This window comes from Marmota flaviventris, chromosome 2 (assembly GCF_047511675.1).
Source record: "Marmota flaviventris isolate mMarFla1 chromosome 2, mMarFla1.hap1, whole genome shotgun sequence".
Taxonomy (NCBI): Eukaryota; Metazoa; Chordata; class Mammalia; order Rodentia; family Sciuridae; genus Marmota; species Marmota flaviventris.
In genome coordinates, this window is record NC_092499.1 from 87389201 (window position 1) to 87417131 (window position 27931).

The 27931-nt window shown below is 33.9% G+C and overlaps 1 protein-coding gene across 1 annotated transcript in view; it reads left to right on the forward strand.

The window, feature by feature from the left end:
• Positions 1 to 27616, forward strand: part of Spred1 (sprouty related EVH1 domain containing 1) — an 83602-nt gene extending 55986 nt beyond the window's left edge. Inside the window, exons 3-7 of the mRNA XM_027926171.2 lie at positions 33 to 201; positions 1436 to 1482; positions 12921 to 13079; positions 22687 to 22788; positions 25513 to 27616. Of these exons, the coding sequence (XP_027781972.1) occupies positions 33 to 201; positions 1436 to 1482; positions 12921 to 13079; positions 22687 to 22788; positions 25513 to 26166 (1131 nt within the window). The 3' untranslated portion in view covers positions 26167 to 27616. The remainder of the gene's footprint in view (positions 1 to 32; positions 202 to 1435; positions 1483 to 12920; positions 13080 to 22686; positions 22789 to 25512) is intronic.
• The last annotated feature ends 315 nt before the right edge of the window (positions 27617 to 27931 follow it).

Below are 27931 nucleotides of genomic sequence, written 5' to 3' on the forward strand. Positions count from 1 at the left end.
ATATGTTAATGTTGGTATATGACTTTTGACAGGTGGTTTTGGAATGTATGCTTAAAAAAGACCTTATTTATAATAAGGTCACTCCAACATTTCACCACTGGAAGATTGATGACAAGAAATTTGGCCTTACCTTTCAAAGTCCTGCTGATGCTAGGGCTTTTGATAGAGGCATTCGAAGAGCCATCGAGGATATTTCTCAAGGTAGGTTTCCTTGATTATTTATCAGTTTATGTGTTAAATATACAGAGTAGAGGTCATCTTTCTTAAAAGTTAACCCACAGTAGTTCTTACCAGCTTTTACATTGTGTGATCAGGCCTGGAAATCTCACAATAGGTAAAGATGAAATAATGGACTCCTTAGCCAATTTTATATTTGTCAAATTATAGTCTCTACCAATTGCATTTGTTATTTGGCACATATCAGTAGTCTTCAGCTAAGACTAATGTTTTAAAATAAAGAGTTTGAAGAAGAGGGAACCAGTAAGATCTATCAAAATCCTAGGGAGATATTCTGCTGTATTTGTGGTCTGTCAAGGTGATTAATTTCTAAAGCATGTGGATTTTTTTAAATATATTTTTTAATTGTTGATAGACCTTTACTTTATTTATTTATATGCTGTGCTGAAAATCAAACCCAGGCCAGGCAAGTGCACTACCTCAGGGCAAGTGTCATAGCCCCAGCCCTTTATTTTTTATTTATTTATTTTTATGTGGTGCTGAGGATCAAACCCAGTGCCTCACGTGTGCTAGGCAAGTGGTGCTACCACTGAGCTACAGTCCCAGCTCCTAAAATGTGGATTTTTAAGGAAGTATTTATTTTCATGTAAAACTGGCTTAATGCTTATTTAAACAAAAAGAAATCACATTAAAACTTTTACATAAAGGGAGAAATAACTGAGATATACATTTTTTCTAATTAGGAAGGAAAATATATTTATTAATAGAGATAACTTTCTATATAAAATAACTGAATCAAAACATGTAAGACCACATTATGATTTATATATTTTTAAAAGGGCATGTTACAGGGAAATTTGAAGAAATGAACTAATTTATGACAGGAACATGTAAATGCTTAGTATAGATATTGTTTTCAAAATGCTACTTTAAAAAGATTAGAATTTGAAAAACAATCTAATTTCTACTTCAGGAAAATTACTGTGAAACATTAGCCATTTTCTCTCTATTACAAGACATTATAAATTCTGAAGAGGAAACATCTCTTTAGTAAGTAACTGGAAATTTATCTGTAGATGAAGGAACACCTTTTAACAACAGGATAAGAACCAGTGACCAATATCTAACTGGGTTGCCAGGCAGCCCAGAATAATTTCTGATCAGTCTTCTGAAGGGATTTAATGACACCAGTTAAAAATGAATACTAAAATCTAAGACAGAAATGCTATGCTTAATGAACTTTTACCTGTGTTCTTAGGATGCCCAGCATTGAAAAATGAAGCTGAAGGAGCTGATGACTTACAAGTAAGTACTTTGGCTTGAAAAGAATTTCTAAACATAAAAGATGTAGAGGAAATCACTAGACGTAGTACTAACTAACCTATAAATTATTTAAAAATATTCAAAGATGCTATATTTGTCTGTTTTTTTCAGAGAAATAGAACCAGTATGTGTAGAGGGAGAGTTTTTTATTTTTATTTCTTTAAGGAGTTGGTACACAGGAGTGTGGTGGTTCAAAAGTTTGAAATCCACAGGGCAGGCAGGCGAGCATGCATGCTGGAAATTGACATGGTGTGTCTTCATTTGGATTTCCAGGCAGATCTCAGTCCTTTTCAGCTGTTTAATGAGGCTACCAGTGCTAAGGGAAATCTCCTTGACTTCATGTCTACTGATTTAAATGTTAGTCGCATCTAAAAAACACCTTCATAGCAACATCTAGACTAAAATATGGGCACTGAGCATAGCCTGGCCAAACTAACACATATTATAGACACCCATCCCCAGAAAAAAATGGGCAAGGTTCTTACATACAAAAATGCACAGAAGAGGAATTGCAGATTACTCATGAGCATATGGATACCATTGTGTTTGGACTAACTTATAATTAAAAGATAATATAAATTAAAGCAAATTAACAGTTTTAGTTGCCAAATGACTGAAGTTTTTTAAAAAATGATACTGCCCCATGATGCCCCACTGAAGAGAATGCAGATTGGTAAATTTTTTTCTAGAAAGCAGTTTGTCAGTATGTGTTTAAAAACCTCTACTTGTTCACATGTTGACATTTCTAATTTTTTAAACCTACAGAATCTATTTCTTTTGAAATCTCATAAGTTGCTGGTGTCAATTGAAGAGTAACTTAAAAAAAGAAACATTTGTGTCTCTTTATCTAGGGAATCAGTTTGTAGCAATGTATATGAAGAAAACATACACAAAAATTTTTATACATGGATTTAATATTGTGTGTATATGTATTTAAATATTTGATGATTAAAAAAGTTAAGGCACTATCTAAATAATAGGATGGTGGGAATGGTTGAATAAGGTACATTTGTCATGCAACTATTAAAATTTTGTTATCAGTTTTCCTCATTACTTAGCCAAAATGTTAAAATGCTTTTGTTGTTTACCTTTAAGGTGGAATTCTAAGCAATTTAGCTTTCTTTTTAATGCTCTTCTGTGTTTTTCGTATTTGCTGCTAAAAGTATTAAATTTTTATAAAATACCCAAATTCATACATATATGTCATATTGATATATTACTACTCGTTATTTTTATAAAATAGTTTTGACATAAAGACATGGCAAAATGTTTTATGTACACAGTTGCTCATTTTAATACTTTTAAAATCTGAAATATGAATGTTTGTTTTAGAAAATTTGAGACATATAGCACCACTTAAAGAGAAAGGAAAAAAAAAAAGAAGCCAGACATGGTGGTATGTCCCAGCTATTTGGGAGGCTAAAGCAGGATAATCATGAGTTTAAGGTCAGCCTGGGCAATATAGCAAGAACCTGTAAAGAAAAAAAGAAAGTTATAAATGTGCTACCATCCTTAAGTGGCCCTGGTTGACCTTGAGAGTGTGATCTTCCTGCCTCAACTTCCTAAGTCACTGGGATTATAAGTGTGTGCCATCGCACCTGTTTTTTTTTTATTTTAATATCCTTCTGATTTGGTCTCACATAATTTCTATATTTAATTAACTTTGTGTGGGGAAATAAATGCTGTAACATAATTGTTTGTCAGACTTTATGCAAGTAGCAATTAATTTTGTAAAAAATATTTATTTTCAAAATCATGTTCCCTGATAGTATTATGTGTGTCAAAGTTTTGCCACAGAGTAAGAAAAGCAAAAGATATGAACCAGGAGAAGGTTATTATAGAGACATGCAAAGTAATAAAAAAATTAGAATCAGGAAAGGGAAGCTGGTAAAGAGGGTTATGGTGTAGCAAAAGCAGTAAGAATAATTATTCTGTTTATCTCCATAGGGTCCCTGCTTCATAGTACGCTAGTATCTCTAGTGCCCTCAGTCCAATAATTTACACACAGACCACTAAAGGAGTCTCTATATCTTAGACACTAAAGTACTTGCTTAGTTTTCTTTTTCATAATAAAATAGAAGATAGGCATTATCCCTAGAGATACTAGCCTTTAATTTAAATGTCATTTCAGTAAGAACCATTTTTGTATCAAGTTTTAATTTGTTTTTTAAAAATACTGTGGTGGTGTTAAAGGAGAATCACAGATTTTTAATATTCTTCTTTTTAGTGGAATGTAATCCTCCCACCCCTTGAGTGTGTACTATTAGCGAGTTGTGTTGTTAACAAAGATAATTGTAGAAATGACAGCGTATGACTCCAGGGGTAGGTTATTGCTGCTTCTGTCTTTCTCATACACCACTATTTCTGGGAATGCCCACTTGCTATGTTATGGGGACATTCAAGCTACTCTATGTAGATGTCCATGGGGTGAGGAACTGAAGCCTTGGGACAGTGGCCACATTTACATTTGTCAGTCATCTTGGGAGCCGGTTGTTCATCTCCAGACAAAATCTTCAATGACAATAACTTGCCTGGTGTCCTGACTTAAACCTGGTGAGGAATCCTAAGCCAGAACCATCTAGTTAAGAATTTTTTTGTCGGGGGCAGGGATTGAACTCAGGGGCACTTAACCTCTGAGCCATATCCCCAGCCCTATTTTGTATATTATTTAGAGACAGGGTCTCACTGAGTTGGTTAGTACCTCGCCATTGCTGAGGCTGGCTTTGAACTCTAGATGCTCCTGCCTCAGCCTCCCAAGCCTCTGGGATTACAGGGGCAAGGTGTTTCTTGAATACCAAAAATATCCAAAGTTCCTTTGTTAAGACCTTAGAAAATTCTAAGGTGCTGCCTCAGAGAACCTTTCAGTTAGGATAATAGGGTTTAGAAAAAGTATAAGAATGTGTCCCTTAGCAGAAGTTTAACATAGGTGTCAGAATAATTTATTTTTTGAACCCAGGGGTACTTTACCACTAAGCCACATCCTCGGCCCTTATTATTTTTTATTTTGAGATGGGGTCTCTCTGAGTTGCTCAGGACCTCACTAAGTTGCTGAGCAGGCCCTGAACTTGAGATCCTCCTGCCTCAGCCTCCTGAGTTGCTGGGATTATAGACATTGCCACCACACCCAGCTCAGAATAATTTATGATCGTGCTTTTTAATCTAATGGAGTGAGTCAAAATAAGATTTACAAGACCCACAGAGTTTTCTTTTGGAAGTCAAGGAATCCTGAGCTAGAATCATCTAGTTAAGATATGTTTTTAATTAAATTATTTATTTATTCTAATTTGTTATACACGATGGCAGAATGCAATTCATTTCATATTACACATATAGGGCACAGTTTTTCAAGTACTGATTGTACACAAAGTATTTTCACACCATTCGTGTCTTCATACATGTACTTAGGGTAATGATATCTAACTTATTCCACCATCATCCCCTTGCCCTCTTCCCTCCCCTCCCTCCCCTCACCTCCCTCCCCTTTGCCCTATCTAAAGTTCCTCCATTCCTCCCATGTCCCCCCCCACCGCCATTATGAGTCAGCATCCTTATATCAAAGAAAACATTGGGACTTTGGGTTTTTGGAATTGGCTTGCTTCACTTAGCGTTATATTCTCCAACTCCATCCATTTACCTGCAAATTTTTTTTGCCATGATTTTATTCTCTTAATGCTGAGTAATGTTCCATTGTATATATATACCAAAGTTTCCTTATCCATTCATCTACTGAAGGGCACCTGGCTTGGTTCCACAATTTAACTTTTGAAATATATTGGAGAATATGGTGTATTCTAATTTATTTAACCACTTTACTAGGAATAGAATATATCATCTTAAGTTTCATAATTTATCTTAAATAGGTAAACAGTTATTTCGAATATGAGTTGACTGATTTAAGGTAGTGTTTAGTGTTTATATCAGATTGACTTGTAAAGACAACTAAAATGGTTTAAAAGAATGACCCATTATTTAATTTTTTTTAACCTAGAGTAATAATTGTGTTTATTCAGATTGTAAACATGAAGTCAACAGAAAGAAGCTTGGATTTTTTTGGGGGGGGGTGTGGGGATAGATATTGGGGATTGAATCCAGGCATGCTCTACCACTAAGCTGCATCCCCAGGCCCTTTTATTTTTATTTTGAGATAGGGTCTCACTAAGTTGCTGAGGGTCTCATTAAATTGCTAAGGCTGGCCTCAAACTGGTGGTCATCCTCAGGTTCCCGAGTTGCTGGGATTACAGGTTTGCGCCACCATAATTGTTTGGAATTAAAATCCTATCTTGCTCATGTTTTATTCCTTGTGTCTAGGACAGGACTGATCCAGTACATAGCTGGTACTCAAGAAAGTCTTTTTGAAGAAAAGTCTTAAAAATTAGGATTGTTTTTCTGGGCACAGTGGTGCATGCCTATAATCCCAGTGGCTCCAGAGGCTGAAGCAGGAGGATCCCAAGTTCAGAAGCATTCTTAGCAATTTAGTTACATAAGTTTGATACCGTAGTCAAAACCTATCACCATTCTTTAGTCTTACTATCATACAGTTAATTTCTAAAAGCCTGATATTTTTAGATTAAATTTTATTTATTACCCCAAATTTATGTAAATTTTTGTTTACATATTCAAGTGTGACCTTGGGGTACAATCCTAGAAATGTATTTACCAGCTAAAGAAAGGGTAGTATAAAGATTTATATAGTTAGCAAGAACTGAGTAGCTGTTGCTTATTATCCAAAAAATAGATTCAGATGGTAAACAATTTCTACAAACTTATTATCATGTTTAGAGTAAACTAACATTTCAATAGAAAGGTTTAGTTCTTATATAAGCCAGGACAGCGGACTTTTTTTTCTTCACTATTATTGCCAGACATTGTGTCTTAACACATTTTTTAATGTTCTTTCCATTTAATTCATCACAGATTACTGTTGTGTTCAGGGTGTTTAAAGAAAATACCATATACTATTAATGTTTCTAGACAAAGCTCATAGACAAATAAAAACTAAAAACTAAGGGATTTGTTTATTATCCTTAAAAGTTACTAAAGAAATCTAGTGAACAGAATAGGTGTTGGTTGTGGCCAAAATGAAAATGAATTGATACTGGAAATACTACACCAAAATGTTAATAATGATTTAGTTGGGCTTGTAGAATTATGAGGAGTTTCTTCTGCTCTGTGCCTTTAAGCATATACATATAACTGGTTTAATTTCAGCATATAATTTTAAATATCAATTTTATAATTACTAAAATACCAACAGCATAATTATTAAAACTTCTTGTTAGATATGATGTAGTCACACATTTTTTAATCTTGTGACTTGTGATATACAACTATAAGAATGAAGTTCTAAGCAAATGTAGACTATGATATTTTTCAACACTTATTTATTGGAAATCATTTATTACTTTCCTCTGTCTCAGAATTAACACTGGAAGAAGGGACAAAAGAAGGAGAGAAGCAGAGTCTTTATTTTCTATACAGGTCTTCTATTATGATTTAAGAGATCTGGTATTATTTTATTGCTGTACCCTTTTTTTTTTTAACACACAAAATTACTATAGTAGTCTTGGGAAAAATAAAAAATGAAACAACCTCTTAGCAAGCATAGGAGACTAATTATTATACCAGCTAAGAGTAAAACATATTTCCCTTGTGCATTAAACATTGGCCTGGGTTACTTTATGTATAATACAGATGAGCTTATGCCAGTACACAATATTAAATGCATTGGATTTGGGTGTATATAACTGCCATACATGATTTTTTTAAAAGCTCAGACTAAGTGAGTGAATCAAGTCTTTGTGATATCATATACTAAACTTTTTGCTCTTATGGAAGAATTTTGGCATTTCTCACCTAATTTATGTTCATTTTATTTTATTTATTGCAGTGCTGGTTATTAAACCCAGGGTCTTGTGCATTGTAGGCTACGGAGGTACATCCCTAGCCATTTGTTATATCCAGGTTTCCCTTGTAGCTATTACTTTTCAGGGATTACAGTCGAGCAAAAACAGAAATTTCTTAAAGCTTGAACACTTTTTACTCAGTTATATCCCCAAATTAAGAAAGATGTTTGATCTGGGTGTGGTGTTGCACACCTGTAATCCCAGCAGCTTGGGAGGCGGAGGCAGGAGGATTTCAAGTTCAAAGCCAGCTTCAGCAAAAGTGAGGTGCTACGCAACTCAGTGAGACCCTGTCTTTAAGTAAAATACAGAATGGGGCTGGGGATGTGTTCAGTGGCCAGTTGCTGGTGAGTTCAATCCCCGATACCCCCCCACAAAAAAGAAAGATGTTTGGTTATTATTAATTTTAGTTATAGAAATGATACAGATAATATTTTTGGAAAATAATAAGATATTTTTCTTGGTAGATGGACAAACATTGGTAAAGTGATAAGGCCTAATACAGGTAGAGATGTAAGGAAATAGTCCCTCATATATTATTGAGGGGTTTTCAATTGATACATATGCTTGCTGGAAGTAGCTTGGTAATATAATTGAATATATGCACATGCTTTACTCAACAATTCCATTTATGGAAATTAATCACAAGGAAATATTATTACAGATGTGCTAAGATGTGTCTATAAGGAGTTTCATTGGAGTGTATATGTCAAAAATTTGTAGTGTAAAGATTTATATGGTTAGCAAGAACTAAGTAGCTGTTGCTTATTATCCAAAAAACAGATTTATAAAAATTTATATAGCAATCTATATGCCCATAGTTATACAGATTATTCCATGGGATTTGGATTATGGGAAGGATTTTTTATTTTTGCATAATTTGGATATGTAGCAATTACTAAGAGGTGTTTTGTGTGAAAATTTATTGTTGTTTAAGGAGTTCTCTTTCTGCATTTTTTTTAAGTCACAACATTTACTCCTGAGGTCTGTAATATAATGTGATCTGATTTGTAGATATTTGCATGGCACAGGTTATTTATAGTGTTTTTACTGTGTGCCAGGCTTAATTATTTCTAAGCTAAAGGGATAAAATATGGTCAGAATTTCTTCTTGTTTAGGCTATCCGTGTGTGTGTGTGTGTGTGTGTGTGTGTGTGTGTGTGTGTTTTCCTAGCTGTTTTAACATAGTACCATAGACTGATAGCTTATGAATTACAGAAATTTATTTCTCACAATTTTTGAAGCTGGGAATATCAAAAGCATGGGCAGATTAAATGGTTGATGAGGGCCCACTTTCCAGGTTCCTACATGGCACCTTTTGCTGTGTCCTTACATGGTGGAAAATACTAGACGGCTTTCTGGGTCTAATCCCATCTAATCGCCTCTGAATGGCCCTACATTCAGATATCACTATTTTGATGACTAATATTCCACATGTAGACTTTAGGGGGACAATCATGCAGACCACATAGCACTGGATCATAAGAAAAACATATATACGAGAACATTTAAGAGTATCAGGTTGTAGATATATGTATTTTTATGGAAATTCAAAGAAGGGCATGATTAACTCAAGTAGATCTCCACTGAAGAGTCTATGGTTAAAGTTACGTATAAAGAGGGTTTTCTAGTGAAAAATTTGAAGGTAGCCATTGTGGGAAAAGAAAGAGATGTACAAAATGTACAAAAATGAAATGTCAGGTTGTAATTGAGTGAAAAACTATGTAAGTGTTCTTAAACAGAAATAGATGAGAGTAAAAACACAATGAGCCCTGGTAAGGAAGTATCTTGACTTTTTTTTTTTAAAGAAAGAAACCTGTGCATTCTTGTGTTCATTTTCTTTCTTTCTTTTTTTTTCTTTTAATATTTTTTAGTGTTGATGGACCTTTATTTTTTATTCATTTATTTATATATGTGCTGAGAATTGAACCCAGTGCCTCACACATGTGAGGCAAGCACTCTACCACTGAGCCACAACCCCAGTCCCACATTTTCTAAGTTACTTTTTCATCTAAGGGAAGACATTGTAATTTTGAGTAAGACTGATCCATTGTAGAAATTAAATAGCATATTACATTATATGAGTGAACAATGTGATAATGCCTAGTCTTGGTAAGGATAGGGACCGCTGCTCTGGGGGTATGTGAATTTAAAAACCATCTTGAAAATAATTTTTATCATGAAAACTGGAACATGTATATATCCTGTAACCTAGCATTTCTATCCCTAGATATGTACCAGAGAAACTGTTGTGCATGTGTACTGTGAGGCCTATACAAGATTGTTCATAGCAACATTTTTAAAATAGCAAAAAATTAAAACAACCCAAATATCCAGAGACACAGATTGAGTAGGTGCATTATAGAGTTCTTATTGAGACTCTGCTACATATTAACTTTTATTTTAGGCAAATTCCTTAATTCCCTTGAATTTTAGTTTTTTTGAAGTAGGAAGGATATCTATTTTAGAGGACTGCTGTGGGGATTTAATCAGTTAACATAAAGTACTTGGGACAATGTCTGATACATAGAAAATATTCAGTATGTGTTATTTGTCATTGCTACACAGTTGGTACACATCAATATAAATTTACCCCCAAAAAATTGAGGCAAAAGTTAAGTCTCAGAATGTCCCATGTTGGTGTATTAGCCAAATAAAACTCAAAAGCATCTGGAGCAATCTGTTGTTTAGATAATACTTAGGTAGTAAAACTGTAAAGAAGACTAAGAAAATGAAAATAATGACTTCAAGGTAGTTTTAACTACTGAAGCTCTAAGTGATAGAAAGGAAGAAGGTTTACGTGGAGAAACCCAAGAGTGTTATTTAGTTGTGTTGATTATATTTACTTTTTAAAGTTGAGTCGCAAATATACACATTCATTTCATTATATCATTATAGTGGGTATACCATAATTTTCTTAACCATTCCCTAATTATAGCACATGTAGCTTGTTTTTTTCATGTAGATTGATTTAAATAATCCTTAGAGAAAATGCTTTATACCTAAAAGCTTTTCATTTTTAATACAAGATATTTTTCTTTTTTAGTTTTAAGAAATAGTAAGCATTTGTGGTTTTGATTGTTTGAAACTCTGTTCATAAATATTTTGTTCTTAAGGCATAGTCTAATATTTGAGCACAGGAATTTTGTTTTGGAATGTATTTGTAGTATATTGAGAAAATCCAAATAAAAATACCTTAAAAAATACTATAAAATATAAAATGAGTTCTGAAATGTCTATGCTTTTTAATTTCTTAAATGGCTAAAATGATATAAATGTTTTAAAAGCTGATACATTTATTTAAAATTGCTTTTTAGAAATAGTTGTTACAGATTTGACTTCTGTGTGTATAGAATTAACAATTCTCATGCCCATTTTCCTTATCACTATTTTTAGCATTGTCAGTTTAATCTAAATTTTTAGTTTGGTGAAAAAAAGATATAATTAATAACAAGAAAATCCATTTCGCTAATTTAGAATTCTCTAAAATGTTAATTTGGTTCTCTCAATTCAATGAAAACTTTGAATAGTTCCCTTTTAAAATAAATATATTTAAATAAAATCTGTGTATATATAACTAGAATAGCCTGAGTTATCACAGTAAAATAGGATGGTTATTTGACCTTTTTATGTTTGTTCTGTTTATTTTAATTTACAATTCTTAAATGACTTCTTAGGCTATAATTCAATAAAAGACACCCTAATGAAAACTGTCACCCTTTTAGGCAGGCTTACTTCATGATTATCATTGATGCTCCTGTCACAATTCATACTTGTTTTTGGTTCCCTAATCTCAAGTGTTCCTGTTACGCTGATATAGATACCAAATTTATAATGAAAAGAAATTGTGATTCAGAGAAGTTAGCTGTTTAAGTTCTGTATCTTAATTGGATGAGGCAGAATTTTGAGACCCTTTCTCTTAGACTTTGTGTTTTTTCAGTGTTTTCTTCTATTCATTTTGTTCATGATTTCTGACAATTGACTCATGTATTTTCAGAAATCTCTAGAATAGAAAGTATATTTCTTGAATTTATTTTCTTTTCCCCAAATTGATTGTACATTTTGAAAGAACGGATACAAGTGTTTAGCCAATTCCTTTTCAATAATTTAGCATTAACTGTCTCAACATATTGGGGCATCTGATATGAAAATAAGGTAAAAATAGTGTTTAACTGGTTTTAACATATTTAGTTTTAAGTGAGAGTAAATTCTTTAATATATTGTTTGAAATTTAGTTGCTTATTTCCTGATACAGTAACAGCTTTTAAGAGCATTTTCACTTTTATTATCTCACTAGATCTTATGACAGCACAATGCCATGAATTAGTGTAGGAATTATAAATATTTTGTAATTGAGAAAATTGTGTGCCAAAGAAATTAAATGGCACAAAGCTGTTTTGTTCTAGAGCAAGAACTTGTATTTATAATTTTAAAATCTCCTGGGGGCTTGGAGCATAGCTCAGTGGTAGAGCACTTGCCTAGCATTTTGAGGCCCTGAATTCGAATCTCACACTGCAAAAGGTGGTAATTAAATAAAAAAATAAAATATCACAGTCATTTTATGAATTTTATTGGTTAATTTTAGAAGTAACACCAACAAAAAATTTTTAAGCCCTTTCTTAATTATAAAAAGAAAAGTTTATAAAGGTATGAACCTTTAAATTTGTTAGCCATATATTCTGAATTATTTTAGAATGAGTCTGTAAATATATTTCAGCCTTTTTACTTGTCTATTGCTGTTTTCTCTTAAATAATTATACAACAGTGGAGAAAATTATAGCAGTTACCCACCCACCCCCCTTACCCCGCTTTCTTTAAAAAACTAAATGAATTAAAATAAAACCCTTCTAGGACTTTCTGGTTTGTAGTGTATTAAATTTCCCATTTAACATGTATTTATTTCACAGACCGTATTGTTCATGACCATTTGAAAGCATGTTTTTAGTGCTTGTCTTGTCTAACCATATTCCTCTACCTAAATCTCTTGTGCTGATTTCAACTCTTCTAAGTAAGCAGCAAATTCAGACTAATTGATTGATTCAAAAAGATATGGACTACTACCATCTTCCTTCTTTTTCTCCAGTTCTTGCTACCTAACTGCATACTTTTTATTTTTAACTTGCAAAATAAGACTCTAATTGAACAGTATTTTCTAATAATTTCTTTGGTTTTTTTAGATTCAGATCATTGTTACTATAATTAAAGGCTTTCTTCTAATTAGATGGCTCTTCTACATGGTTACCTTCAATTCTTCCTAAGTTGTTTTCAATAAGAAAGCTTATTTTGCTCAGAAAGTTGATTTATTGTGGTTTTTTTTTTTTTTTTTTCTATTTCTTATTTATTTTAACATGGCTCCCAAATCATGTACCTTGGACTTTTGGAATTGCCATTCATAGCAGTGAGGGTAGTATATACTTAATAATTTGCAAAATACTTGTAATTAAAGTATCTTTTAAAGGATCTTCTTTTGTTAGATCTTTTTTCCCCTGACAACTAATGAGTTGAGGGTTGTTCCCATTAGGCAACTGAAGAGGATACTTCCACTTCTCTAGTGAAAGATCACCTTTTCCAGCAAGAGACAGTTGTTACCAGTGACCCTTACAGGGGCTCAAATATAAGACCATCTCCCTTTGAAGATCTGAATGCCAGAAGAGTCTACCTGCAAAGCCAAGCCAATCAGGTGAGAAAATAAATATTTTTCAGCATGTATAACATATGTGTAGAAATGGTATGTTTTAGAGAAGGATCTTAAGACCATCTTTCTTTACCAGTTAAAATAAACAAAAAGGCAAAAAAACCAGGAATATGATTTACAGTGAATCAAATCCAGAGTGTGACAGCAAACGTAGATCATATAATCCTATGTCAGTATGTAGTAAATGAAGCCATAAATTTTAAATGTTTTGGTGGCAAAGGTAAAAATGGGAAAAGTGTTCAGAGAAATTTTCATTATCCAGAAGGAAAAAGCATCCTAGTCTTTTGAGAAGCAAAAAATATCATTGGTAAACATACATGTGGCAAATACACTGACACATTTCATAAGGTTGCTTCTTATAGCTTACCTCAAAAACTGCTAATGTATTTCTAAATCAGTTCAATGAAAGCATTTCCACTGGGCATTACATATACAATCCGATTTTAGACAACCATTAGATCTAAAAGTGAAGCCTCAGTTATGGAACATAATCCTATTTTTTTGCTATTCACAGATGATATCAAATCTATCAGAATATCTTCAATTCTCTTAGTGAGATAAACAAATATTTTTGTTATTGTTAAATAAGCATTTGAAATTGTTACCTTACGTGAACTCATGGGTTTTAAGTTATACCTGATATCTGTGTACAAAATCAAAGTTCATATGTGTTGTTTTTTGTTGTTGTTGTTGTTTTAATTTTTTTGTAGTTGTAGATGAACAGCATGCCTTTATTTTATTTTTGTATTTTTTTCATATGGTGCTGAGGATCGAACCCAGTGCCTCCCATATCCAAGGCAAGCTCTGCCACTGAGCTATAGCCCCAGCCCCTACATGTGCTTTTAAAAATATTTTAAAAAATCTGTTCTTCTTGATAGATGATATTGAAAAGATGTACAATCGACCCTGTGAATAACAAAGGGTGAGGCAGTGGCCCCTATACATTCAAAACTCCATATTTTGGCACAGTGTCACATGCCTATAATCCCAGCTGTTCGGGAACCTAAGGTAGAAGGATTGCGAGTTCAAAGCTAGCCTCAGCAACTTAGCGAAACCCTGTCTCAAAATAAAACACAAAAAGGGTTGTCAGGGATGTGGCTCAGTGTTCAAGTGCCCCTGGTTCAATCCCTGGTGCCAAAAAATAAAAACAAACACAAAGAACTCCATGTATACCTTTTTTTTGTTTTGAGACAAGTTCTTGTCATGTTGCCTAGGCCAGTCTTGAACTTCTGGGCTCCAGTGATCCTACTGTCTCAGCTCAATACACCTCTCTGGGCTTTTTGAAACATGTTTTCCATTACCAAAAAGAGAGATCTTTAGGTAAAGAGAGATCTTTAGTAAATGCAGATAGTTCTAGTTATATGGTTGGTTGGCAAAAATGAAGTGCTTAAGGTCTTGAACTTCAGGGTTTTTGTTCTTCCATTTTCTGGAATTTCATATTCATTTCGTCTTGTTGGATCACCAGATGATGGTAGCAGTGGTAAACTGACATTTACTATGTCCTGCCCTACTTAGTCCCGGGAATAAATGAATTCTCTAATCCCAAGGCTGGGATCAGTTGCTTTTGTCTCTACCACTCATTGAGGTGGCTGCTGACCTGGGGTCTCACCTTGATTTTCCTTACCCTCTTCATTGTCATCCTTTTCATTGGTGCAGAAAGGCACTATGGAATCATAGTTTATAACCTCGATACATATTGTGTCTCACTGGTTGTTGTTGTCATCCTTTATCTCTTCCTGCACAAGGAGACCCATAGGGTCTCTGTGTGTAGTATGGTGAAAACCTTTGTGTTTGGTGTGGCTGGTATTGTCAGGCCTGACTCAAGAGCATTTTCTAGTCTCTCTTATTGCCCACTCTTACTCTTCTGGAAATTCAACTGATAATTGTATGGAAGACTCCAACTACATGGATAGTGACTATAGTAATTATAGTCTGCTGCATGTTTACTGCCTTCACCTGGAACTTCACCAGATCTTGTAACATTTGCTGTCTCTACTCCTTTTTCTTCTATGACAAAGTCAGACTCCACAGACTCAATATCTCCTGAACTATGAAGAAAGTTCCTGGGGTATTCTTCATGGCAGACTGATTGTATAACTATATCTTGCTTAGTATCAATTCTGTTAATGAAACCATATTTGTTTCTTACATTAAACTATTTTACTGTTCCCCAAACCTTTCTATGACTTTCTTGCACTGGGCGCAAACCAGCTGGGCCATCACTGTTCGTGGTGACGGACTTGGACTTGGCCAGCACTGAGGGTGGTGCCTGCTGGCTGCTTGGTCTTGGCCTTGCTGCTCATGGTTGCAGTGATGATGACTAGGGCCATTGATACCGCCACTGTGGCAGCAATGCCTCCTGGGGTATGATGTAACTAGGCCAGTGCCAGCAGTGGCAGGCTACGTCAGATTCTCTGGGGTCTTCTGTCAACTCCTGCAACTGGTAGAGTTCTTGATATAACTTTTGATTTCCCCCAAATTCAGCTACTAATAGCATGGTCTTGACTGGAAGCCTTACCTATAACATGAATAGTCATTTATACATTTTGTATGTTACATGTATTATATATGGTGAAAAACATGTAAGAATCACAAAGAGGCCAATATTTTCTAAAATATAGAATTTACTGGAAATAAGAGCTGCTTATATGGAAATGATTGGTATCAGAGAGTTAAGCAGATACTTGAAACACTTGCTCTCAAGGCAGTAGCAGTAAGAGTTAGCCACGAAGTTGTTACAGTAGTACAGTACTATTACAGTCATTTCATATAGTAATGATTTAATATTGATGTGTCTATGAACTTGTTTACATTTATCTTGACTGGGAGTGGTGCTATGCACAGTCCGTAAGTATATAAGTTTTTATAAATTTTGACTTTTTGTAATAGATTTGTGTATACTTAATGGTAGTAAATGATATAGACTATCTTCTTCATACTTTATGTAATAATGACATACCTAACTTTTCCTAACTTTTTGATATTTCTAAAGCTATGGAGTTTATCTATAAGCTCTTTCAAATTGTCACATCTCAGAAAAAAAAAAAAAAAATCTACATAAAAGTGGACCCATATAGTTCCAACCCATGTTGTTCAAAGGTCAACAGTATTAGTGTCCAGTGGCAGAGCTGCTCAGCTAAAAGCCTCCCTGATTCTCTCTTAATAATTTTCATTTTGATCTGAGGAATTCAGACATGCAGTTCGTTAAGGAAGAAATTTGCATCTACGTAGATAATGAGACAGATCAAATAAAGCATTCAGTTCAACATATTATTGCCATTAAATATGTTATACAGTATGTATATAGCATCTGTCAGACCCTGAGCTTAGAGTTGAGGGATACAAAGATAAATGAGCCATAATCTAAAGGAGATTCTGATAATATGTGCAAGCTCATAAAGCTATGGAAGTACAGAATGAGTGCATTAAACTCATGCTAGAAGATGACTTTTCTAGATATGCTTAAACTTTTTAAGGATAAGATATATCATTAGCTAATTGAAGGGTTGGGCTAGCAATGAAAATTATGGGAAAGGACACAAGAAGAGTGGAGGATGAGTGTTTAAAATGGGATGTTTTAGCTTAGACTGCAAAGATACAAACTAGGTGGCTCAAACAAAAAATTTTTTTCTTTCAGTTTTAGCAGCTAGAAGGCTAAGGTCAGAGTTGCTACCATGGCTCTGTTCTGGTGAGGCTTTTTTGCCATGTCCTTACTTGTCAGGATAAGAGAACCCAAGTCTGCTGGTGGCTCTCCTTACAAGGACACTGATCCCATCAGACCAGGGCCCTACCCTCATTATCTATCTCTCAAAGTTGTGTCACCAAACAACCATGACCTTGGGGATTAGAAGTTTAATATCTGAACTTTAGGGAGACCTTTTCTGTCTGTAACAGGGAATCAAAGATGTGAATGATCTGGTGGAAAGACAACATGGAGCATTAAAAAGGGGGGGAAAAAAACAGAAAGGACAAGGACCCAATAATTAGATGTTTATGTTGTGCAAAACACGTTAGGCTTTATTTAGGTTGTTTTACAAACCTGGTCTACAGTCATGTGCAAGAAGATACAGGAAACCACAGGCTAAACAAGAACATTTTATGGACTGTTAGTTTTACTCAAAAACAAAAATTCAAATTAGTCTTCCAGTTTACATTTCTACAAGTGGTAGAGGTTTCCCTAAACACATGGTATGGCACCCCACATACACATACCAGTATATCACACGCATCCCTGATTTGGTCTTCTTTATTACTTTGGGTAGAAGCAAAGTTATATTTTATTGTGATTTTAATTTATGTTTTCATAATTTAAAATTATGAAATAATAATTGATATTTATGTTTTTATAATTTAAAATTATGAAATAATAATTGATATTTATATTTTCATAATTATGAACCAGTTAATATACTTATTTACCACTTAGAAACTTTTTCATAAAGTACCTTTTTGGGTCTTTAAGCACATCTTAAATTGAATTTTTGACTTTTTATTATTGATTCATAGGCATTGTTTGTATTTATTAGAGCTAAGTTCTTTGTTGAACGTATGTATCACAATCTCTTTGTGTCTTTGTATCTTTACCTATACATTGTGATGATATTAGTATCTAACTGCTAAAGTTATTATGAAAGTACAATGATTAAATGTATTTATAAAGCACTTAGCAAAAAGTGTTTTGTTAAATAAAACAGTACTATTCCTAGTCACTTATAATTGATACTTTTCCTTATATCCCAAATTAATGTGACATAGAGAAACAAGGGTTTTTGTCTTGGTCCCTTTGTGTTGCTATAACAGAATACCACCAACTAAGTAGTTTATAAAGAAAGGAAATTTATTTCTCATAGTTCCAAAGAATTTTAAATATCAAGGTGCCAGTGTCATGTGAAAGCCTTCTTGCTGTGTCATCCCATGGCAGAAGGCAAGAAGGTGAGAGGGTAAGAGAGAATAAGGGGAAGGAGACCAAATTCATCTTTTAATCAGGAACCTACTCCTGCAATTAAGGCATTCATCCACTTCTAAGATTAGAGCCCTTGTGACCTACTCATCTTTTAAAGGTACCATCTTTCAGTGCTTGTGTTGGGGATTAATTTCCAACACATGAACTTTGTAGTATGTATTCATTCAAACCATAGCAGTGAAATTATATAAACTAAGTGTTCACACATATCTCAATTTAATAGGACTTAGAATGGAATGGTTTTTCTCTTTTAAAGTTACACATATAAGTAAATAAATAGTGTAGAAATTTCTTAAAGGGAATAAAGCACACTTATATTCAGCAAATACTGTTGGGATTTTATACCAGTCATCCATTTGCATGTGACCCAAAAGACATGAAAAATGAATTTCCATTGTACAGAATCTGGCCCTCAGCTTGCTGGTCAGAAGCTTCATTTTTTTCAAGACTAAAGTCATCTTTCAAAGATTTAAATAATTGAGTTTAAGAAAATGATATGCAAAACTCAGAATGTAAAATTTAAACCACTAGTACTATAGGTACTAGTGAATACAAGTTTGTACATTCTCTACATAAAATAGATATTCATGACTTACCAGATCATCTCTGAAAGCTAGTTTGGTGTGTATGAATGCTCAACAGAGTTAATTAATACGCCTTGAATATTTAGTTGTACTTTGGGGATAGTTTGATGAGTCCTTTTCTAAAAAAGAGGAACAGCCTTATCAAAACAACTAGACTATGGCTTTGTTGAACTATAAAGAGTCTTAACATTTTACCTTGGGTTAGAGACAAAGGATTTTATTACTTATAGCACAATATATAACAGCATGAGCTTCATGTTTGTGTTGGTCCCCACACCCTTCCCACCACCACCACCAAGATCCATGAGAGTGATGCTCAAGAAGATGTTTACACAGTCAAGTCTTTTCTAATAGGCAATAAGACTGCCTGATTTACCTTGTGCAAGGAGATACTGTCTGTTTTTTTGATCACTGAACAAGCCTGTCTTCATAGGAGAATACTATCTTCCAAAGGTTTCACTATATGCATGTCCTTGAAAAGATAAACTAAAACAAAGGTAGACGATGCCTATGTGCAGTAAGTAGATTTACAGAAATGAAACCTGTGGTGAATTGTTACCTAATGCTAGCTTAGGTTTTTCCTTCTAGTAATGTTAGTAAAACAATAACATTGTCAATGTTTTGTCTTCGATTATTTTGTATACATTGTGGACTGTTTAAATCCTTTGGATAAATAAATTGATTCAAAATGGTAACACAGGCAGGTTTTAGTTGCAATGTATTGGGCTGAAAGCCATTATTTTTCTTACTTTCAAGTTTTTGAGGATCATTTCATTATAGACAAATAAGAGTGTGTTTGAATAAGCAAATAATGAAAGATTTATAACACATTTAATACCTAAGAAACCATCAAAAAACTTGTAAAGGAAGATCTCCAATGTATTCCCTTTCCTTCATTCTGAAGTAACCATTACCTTGAATTTTATTTCTAATGGGCAATAAGACTGCCTGACTGCCTGATTTATCTTTTTTTTTTAATCACTGAACAAGACTGTCTTCATAGGGAGAACACTATATTCCAACGGTCTCACTATATGCATATCCCTGAAAAGATAATCCTGGGTTTTCTCATGATTTCCACCACTTACATAGTTTTCTTCTGCCAGAGGATAAACCCACTCTTTCTAGGTTTTTGTTGTTATTAGGCATAGTGCAGGTACAAACTTCTTGTCTATGTGCATGAAATTTCTTCAGGATGTATGGAAGTGAGCTTTTGATGATGTATTATTTTTTAAAAAACTGAAATAAATTAACAGTTGATTTGTGTCATGTATACAGGGGATAGTGGAAACAGTGGTTGTTTCTTACAAATCAGCTTTAAATACCTACTCTAACCTGATTGCCGAGTAATAAAATTTTCATTATCAACTTCTTGTGTATTTTGAGTACAAATCCTTCTTAAGTTTTATTTGTGGCTAGCATCTCCTAGTTAGTGATTGTTAATTTTACTCTTATGTTCAGTATTTTAGTGAGCAGACATTCTAGTTTAAGCTTTGTCTTTTAATCTAATTTGAACTGATTTTTTTCATGCTAGGGATCCAGTCCCCTCTGTAACTACTTGTTGATTAACAGTGTCATATTTGTCATGTATCAAGTCTCCATGTATGTTTGGATCTGTTTCTTGTCTCTCTAAACTGATTGGTTGGTCTCCTGTCTGTCATTGCATTAGTCTTTACTATGCAATTGCTGTAGTTCTATGATAAGTCTTAATATATATGTACAGCAAATGCTCTTACTTTGTTTTTCCTTTGAGTTCTTTATTTGACTGCTTGACCTTTCATAAAATTTAGAATCAGTTTGTCAGGTTTGATGAAAAATATTTTTGTGGTTTATGTTCAAATTACACTGAATTTGTGTATTAGCTTAAAGGAAGCTACAGTTTTATCCATGAGTATGATATATCCCTCTATTTAGTTCTCTCTTTTTAAAAAATATTTTTAATTGTCAATGGATCATTTATTTATTTATTTGCGGTGCTGAGGATTGAACTCAGGGCCTCACATATGCCAGGAAAGCACTATACCACTGAGCCACAAACCCAACCCTAGTTCTCTCTTAATAAAACTTTGCATTTTCTTTATGAGTATTTTCCTATTTTAAAAAATCTCTTATCTTTTATAATCTTTTCTTCTTTCATATCATTTTGTTGTCATTTTAAATGGAATCCTTTAAAAATTTTTTTTTGTGACCAACTTTGAAGAAGCACCTCCTGTGTATATCTCAGCTGATAAATTCTTCTGAAGACTATAAAATAGTTTTGGTTCTCAGTGCTTTAAAAAGCAATAGTTAGTTGGGTGTATCTTACAACATCTGTGTTTAATAAGTGTATAGACAACATCCATTTGTCTTTTCACTTACGGATCATGTGGGAGACCTAATAATTATAAACTGTTGACTCAGGTAGATTTCACCGTTACATCTGTTTAAGTAGTACATGTGACTTTTTTCTGAGACAGTAAAATTTAGGTAATAAGTGAAAAAGTAGACGTCCTTGCTTCTTAAGGTATAGGAATGTGTATTTAATATATAAGTTGAAGTCATTAAATTTTATCAGGAAAAAAATTGTTTCTTTTTGGTGGTGGTGGTGGTGATTGTACTTGACCAAATACTTAACTCATTCTGTGTTTACTTCAAGCCCAGTTTCCTTCATGAAGCCTTTCTACACTATTTAATCCATTGTGAATTTTTTCCATTAATTCCTGAATTCTTATATGTTTTACCTATAAGTATACAAAAGTATCTGTAATGTATCACTAACTGTAAGAAAAATCAAGAAAAGCATTCCATTTGTATTTAAAACTTTTAAAGATGTACATGTTTGTGTGTGTAAATTTTTGGAAGAATTCACTAAAAATTGTTTTTTATTAGTTAACTTCTAGGATGGGGACCAAACATCTAATATGGAAGATTTTTATTGTATGTACTTCAATACTGTTTGAAAAATTTGCCATGTTACTTGTATTATTTTTTTATTTTCAAGGTTATAGTCTTATTAATAGTAGGATTTGGATTAAAATAATCCAGGAAAATAATCAATAAGAAAATAAGATTACTGCAGTATTGATAATTATTGAAGCTAGGTGGTAGATGTGGAAATTCATTTATAATAATTTTTTATTATAAAATTCTAAAAATTAAGCTTTGGTAACTTTCAGCTATAAAATCTGGCTCCAATCCCAAAAACCCAAATGCCGAATGTTTTCTTTGATATAAGGAGGCTGATTCACAGTGGGATAGGGAGAGGGAGCAAGGGAGGAATAGACAAACTCTAGATAGGACAGAGGGGTTAGAGGGGAAAGGAAGGGGCATGGAGTTAGAAATGATGGTAGAATGTGATGATCATTATTATCCAAAGTACATGTATGAAGACACGAGTTGGTGTGAATATACTTTGTATACAACCAGAGATATGAAAAATTGTGCTTTAAATGTATAATAAAAATTATAATGCATTTCATTGTCATTAAAAAAAATCTAGCTCCAAAATGGGCTTTGCAATTCAAACAACTAAGAAATGTCCCTATCACATATATATATATATATTATTCATATATCATTAAGTCATCCTTTTAAATGTACAATTTGTTGGTTTTTAGTAAATTCATAAGACTGTGCCACCATCACCACTATTGAATTCCAGGAAATTTTCATCCCCCTCCAAAATTTCGTACCAATTAGCAGTCATTACCACTCCATCTTTTCCTTCAGTCCTTATCAATCACTATTATAACATAATATCAATATTTTATTCCTTTTTTAGCTGAGGAATATTCCACTATATGGATTGCCACATTTTGTTTATACTTTCATCAGTTGATAGATATATTTGGGTGATTTCTAATTTTTTGAGTACTTGTTAATTGGTGAATGTAATGCATACATTTTAAAATGTATAGGAAAATAGCTTTTTTAAAAAAAAATTAAGGTGAGGGGAATTACAATACCTTTTATAAAACCATTTTGAAAATGTGCACTGTGTATGGTTTCATTAAGAGCAAGAAATTCATTCTGTCATCATTTACATAAGACACTGTTTGTATTTTAGATAACATTTGGGCAGCCTGGCCTAGACATTCAGAGCAGAAGTGTGGAATATGTGCAGCGGCAAATACCCAAGGAATGTGGAAGCTTAAAATCCCAAAACCGGGTAAGTAATATCTTCTGCAATGAAATATAGGCAATTAGCATATAGGTGAAGTTTTCTAGTCATTTGAATTCTCTATATAGTTGAAATAATTTCCATGTATAAATTTGCTTCATATTTACTTATAAACCCTGTTATTTAAACTCCATCCAAAATTTTTCTTTTGAATTTGTATGTATATCGGATAGGACCAATAAGAATAATATACTGTTAATTTAGTGGACTTCACCCATCAGCCCATCCTTAGCCCAGACTTGGAATTTAATCCCAATTTCAAATATCTGTAGAATAAAAGATTGCCCCAAACTGGATTAGACACTTGTTTGTACACTAGTCCTTGTATCCTGGAACTAGAACTAGGTAATACAGATTTGACTACTAGAAAACCATCTCCTTTGTGGATGGTGGGTAGGGTCAAAAGACAGTTTTGTTCCCCAACCCCAAAAAGTCATCTATCCACGAGTTGGATACAAAGAGAAGACAAATGAGAGAAAGAGAGATGGGGTTGGTATGTAAGTCATTTTTTAGGGATTTTTCTGTATAGCTGAGCTATAAACATGTATATTCTTATATTAGTTTGAGGGGGCTGCCAGGGTAAAATACCACAGACAAAGTGGCTAAAATAGTAGTTTTATTTTCTCACAGTTTTTGAGGCTGAATTTCAAGATCAAGGTCAAGGGGTTGGTATGTTTAGTTTCTTCTAAGCCCTTTTTCTTTGACTTATTAATGGCTACCATCTCATGTGGTTTTTCTTCTACACATGCTTCCCTACTATATCTCTCTGTGTGTCCAGATTTCCTCTTACAAGGCCACCAGTAAGACTGGTTAAGGTCTACCCTGATTCCTTATTTTAAGGAATCTCTCTCTCTCTCTCTCTCTCTCTCTCTCTCTCTCTCTCTCTCTCTCTCTAAGTCACCTCTTTAAAAGCCCCATCTCCAAATATCATATTCTGATGTTAAGGCCTCAACATATGAATTGGGGAAGGATATGATTCAGCCCATAATATTCTTCCCACTGGCTCCAAAGTTCATGCCTTCTCACATACAAAATACACATGCCTTTATTTCTGTGGCCCCACAGTCTTGACAGATTCCAGTATCTACTCTAATTGCCAAATTTCTTCTAAATAGCATTTCTGCCAGTTGTGGGTGTGTTGAGGTATGATTGAGGTATGATTCATTTTGAGACAGATTTCCCTGCCACCTGTCAGCCTGTGACACTAGACAAGTTATTGCTTCTAAAGTATAGTGTGGTAGGAAAGGCATAGGGTAGACATTCCCATTCAAAATGAGAGAAACTGAAATGAAGAAAATTGTCATATGAGTCCTAAGCAAATCTAAACCTGATGGGAAATTTCATTAGGTTTTAAGACTTGAGATTAATTCTCCTTAGCTTTATGCTCTGTCCTCTAGGCCCACTGGGATGGTGATTCTACACCCAGCCCTGGGTATAAACTTCTCCTCCACGGCCTTGCACTGCTACTGCATGGCCCACTAAAACTCAGAAGTTAGCTTCACCCTCTGGAACTCAGAGGGGACAGTCCTACTTCAGGATCCTCTTTCTCTTTTGAGATATGACATGTCATGAACATGACACTTGTTCACAGCCACATAACTCTTGGCACATTCTGTAGAATCCCACAAGTCCTACAGCCATTCTTTGTTTCATCTTGCTTCTGTCCCTTTACATCCAAATTGGTAACGTCTTGCTTTATCCTGTGATCATCCAGCCACACCCTTAGTATTCTCTTTAGAACACACCTTGCTTAGAAAGTTCCTCTGCTGAATGTTCATGTATATCTCTCCTACCTTCCAAAAAATACTAAAACACAATTCATCCACGTTCTTTGTTATTTTATACCAAGGATTGCCCTTTCTTCCAATGTCCAGTAATGTGTTCATTTCCATCTTAAACCCTACCAGATGCATCTTTAAGTCCATGTTTCTACCAGTTGTCTCTTCAAGGCTCTTTCTAATGTCCATCTTAAAATTTTGTCAGCTTCTGGGGCTGGGGATGTGGCTCAAGCAGTAGCGCGCTCGCCTGGCATGCGTGCCACCCGGGTTCGATCCTCAGCATCACATACAAACAAAGATGTTGTGTCCGCCGAAAAACTAAAAAATAAATATTAAAACTCTCTCTCTCTCTCTCTCTCTCTCTCTCTCTCTCTCTCTCTGACTCTCTCTCTCTTTAAAAAAATATTAAAAAAAAAAGAAAAAAAATTTTGTCAGCTTCTACTTATTACTCAGTTCCAAAACCATTTCCACATTTTCAAGATATTTATTATAGTAGCATGTCACTTCCTGGCATGAAAGTCTGTAATAAGGTTCTCCAGAGAAACAGATTGAGTAGGATTTAGTTTTAATGAATTGGTTCATGCCACCATGGAAATACAGATCTCAAGTTTTCAGGGTAAACTGTGTCAGGCTGAAGACCCAAGGAAGAGTTGCAATCTGAGTCCAAAGGCAGCCTGCTGGCAGAGTTTTTCTTGTCTGGGGAAAGGAATATTTGTTCTATTAAAGTCTTCAGCTGATTAGAAGAGGTCCACCCACATCATAGAAGGTATTGTGCTTAGCTCACAGTCCATCAATTAAAATATTGTTCTTACCCCCCAAAAAATCACTGAAACACCTAGAACAATATTTGAACAAATATCTGGGCAGTGTCACTCCATCAAATTGACACCTAAAATTAACTGCTGTAGTCCTTACTGTATTTTTCATTTTTTAGGTCCCTTTGAAATCAATCAGACATGTCAGCTTTCAAGACGAGGATGAGATTGTCAGAATAAACCCTCGAGATATCTTAATACGTCGGTATGCAGACTACAGACATCCCGACATGTGGAAAAATGACTTGGAGAGAGATGATACTGACTCCAATATTCACTTTCCTAAACCAGACAGTAAAAAGTCAGACTATCTCTACTCTTGTGGGGATGAGACTAAGTTAAGTTCACTCAAAGACTCTGTGGTATTTAAGACACAGCCTTCTTCCTCATTAAAAATTAAGAAGTCAAAACGAAGAAAAGAGGATGGTGAACGTTCTCGCTGCGTATACTGCCAGGAAAGGTTTAATCATGAAGAAAATGGCAGGGGAAAATGTCAGGATGCTCCAGATCCTATTAAAAGATGCATATATCAAGTTAGTTGTATGCTCTGTGCAGAGAGCATGTTGTATCATTGTATGTCAGACTCAGAGGGAGATTTTTCTGATCCCTGTTCATGTGACACTAGTGATGACAAGTTCTGCTTACGATGGTTAGCCCTGGTAGCTTTGTCTTTCATTGTACCATGTATGTGCTGCTACGTCCCTTTGAGAATGTGCCATCGCTGTGGTGAGGCATGTGGGTGCTGTGGTGGGAAACATAAAGCTGCTGGATGAAATGATCCAGTGCCAAAAGGAGCTTAAAATCTTTGTTTCCAGGAATTAGCTAACTTGGTTTTGTGGAAGCTTTTGGCAAGCAATATGGAATCTTGCCTGGTATCACTGGGGCCACACATGGAAGAAGCAGAACTCGTCAGTTCTTGGCATTTCACAGATGCTAGCCATGCATTTTTTTCCTTGAGTGCATGGCATGTTTCATTACAGGTTGTAGAGTATTTGCAGAAGGAAATCATTTTTGGCTATTGACTATAAAAAGTCAGCATAAATATGATCCAACAAAAAGGGATTAATTTTTGGCATTTTTGTATATTTATGCATTAGGTGATGGGAATTTAAAGGTTTGAATTCATGAACTAAAAATAAAAATGCACTAGGGGACAGTTGATTTCAATCTAAGAAAAGTTAACACTTGGGAATTATAAGAAGTAAAATAAGTGCAACTAAAACATTTATTAGTTGTTTTTCTGAAAGCAGTTTTATGTATAAATAACAAAATGTTTATATTTAACTAAATGTAAGGTACGAATTATTACATATTAAACCTTTCTTGCCCTTCCTAATTCTGAAGTAGATACACATTTATCTACTGTCACATTCCATATATTTTGAATATTTAACTCATCTAGTTAATAACATTTTTATTCCATGTGAATGATTTGATATTTTCATCCTTGTTTATCTTTGGCTACAATTTATATTGAGTTATATCTGTACATTCTGGTAATCTAAAAACCTTTAAGATATTCTAATAGCCTTGTGTGACCAACATTTTTTTAAAGCACAGATGTAATTGTCTAATGTTCTGATGGGAACTTAACCCTTATTTTTATATAAAAAGAGACTGAGTAAACAGAAAATTTAAGGGTTTTGGTTGTTTTGTTTTTTTGTGGTATCCAACCAGCAAGTTGTTTTCTTTCAGAGTTTCCTCCTTCAAAAAATAATATTGCAAAAACAAACGTTTTACAAGGCAAAAAGTGTAAATGCATAGTTGGTGTAAAACAGTTTCCTCTTGAAATCTCCATTTATTGTTCTGCTACACCGAAATATGTTCAGCTGCATTACTAATGTTTTAGCTTACTCCTCAGTACTTACTATTCATATAACACTGATCTTTCTCAGCTATATTTTTTTTTTATTTAAACTGGCCAAAAACAAAATTATTTTGTTAAAATGTATGCTAACGTATCCCAGGAAAGTATTTAATCCAACATCATTGTGAATGAAATATCTTGTAGATATAAATTTTATTTCTTTTGCAGAGCATTGTATTACTGCTGTTTAATTTACAAAGTAGTAGGATATGTGTTCCAGCATACCATTTTAAAATACCATGGGGTCATTTTTTTTTTTTTAACATCAAAACTAACCAAATGAGGAATTCTTTAAGAACATTCCCTTACAGGAATAAAGTTGAGACGTGTGCCTTTTTTTTTTTTTTTTTAATTAATGGCTCGAAATACTAGAGGTGATAGAAATTAAAATCACACTACCATTTGAAGCTCATTTTCTATGCAGGTTTTAAATGTCATTTATATATCATTTGTTTTACATATCAAACTTAAGCTTGTGTTAGCATTCTTCTTTTGCCCCCTATCAAACTGAACAATGTATATAACACTATCTTGTCTGTAAAATACTTTTTTTTAAAAAAAAAAAAGAAAGCATTTATATTTATATGACAGCTTGAACTGACAACATTGTACATAGATCATCTTGAAGTATTATTTCACATTGAAAAGAAGAAAATTATATTGTTAACTGT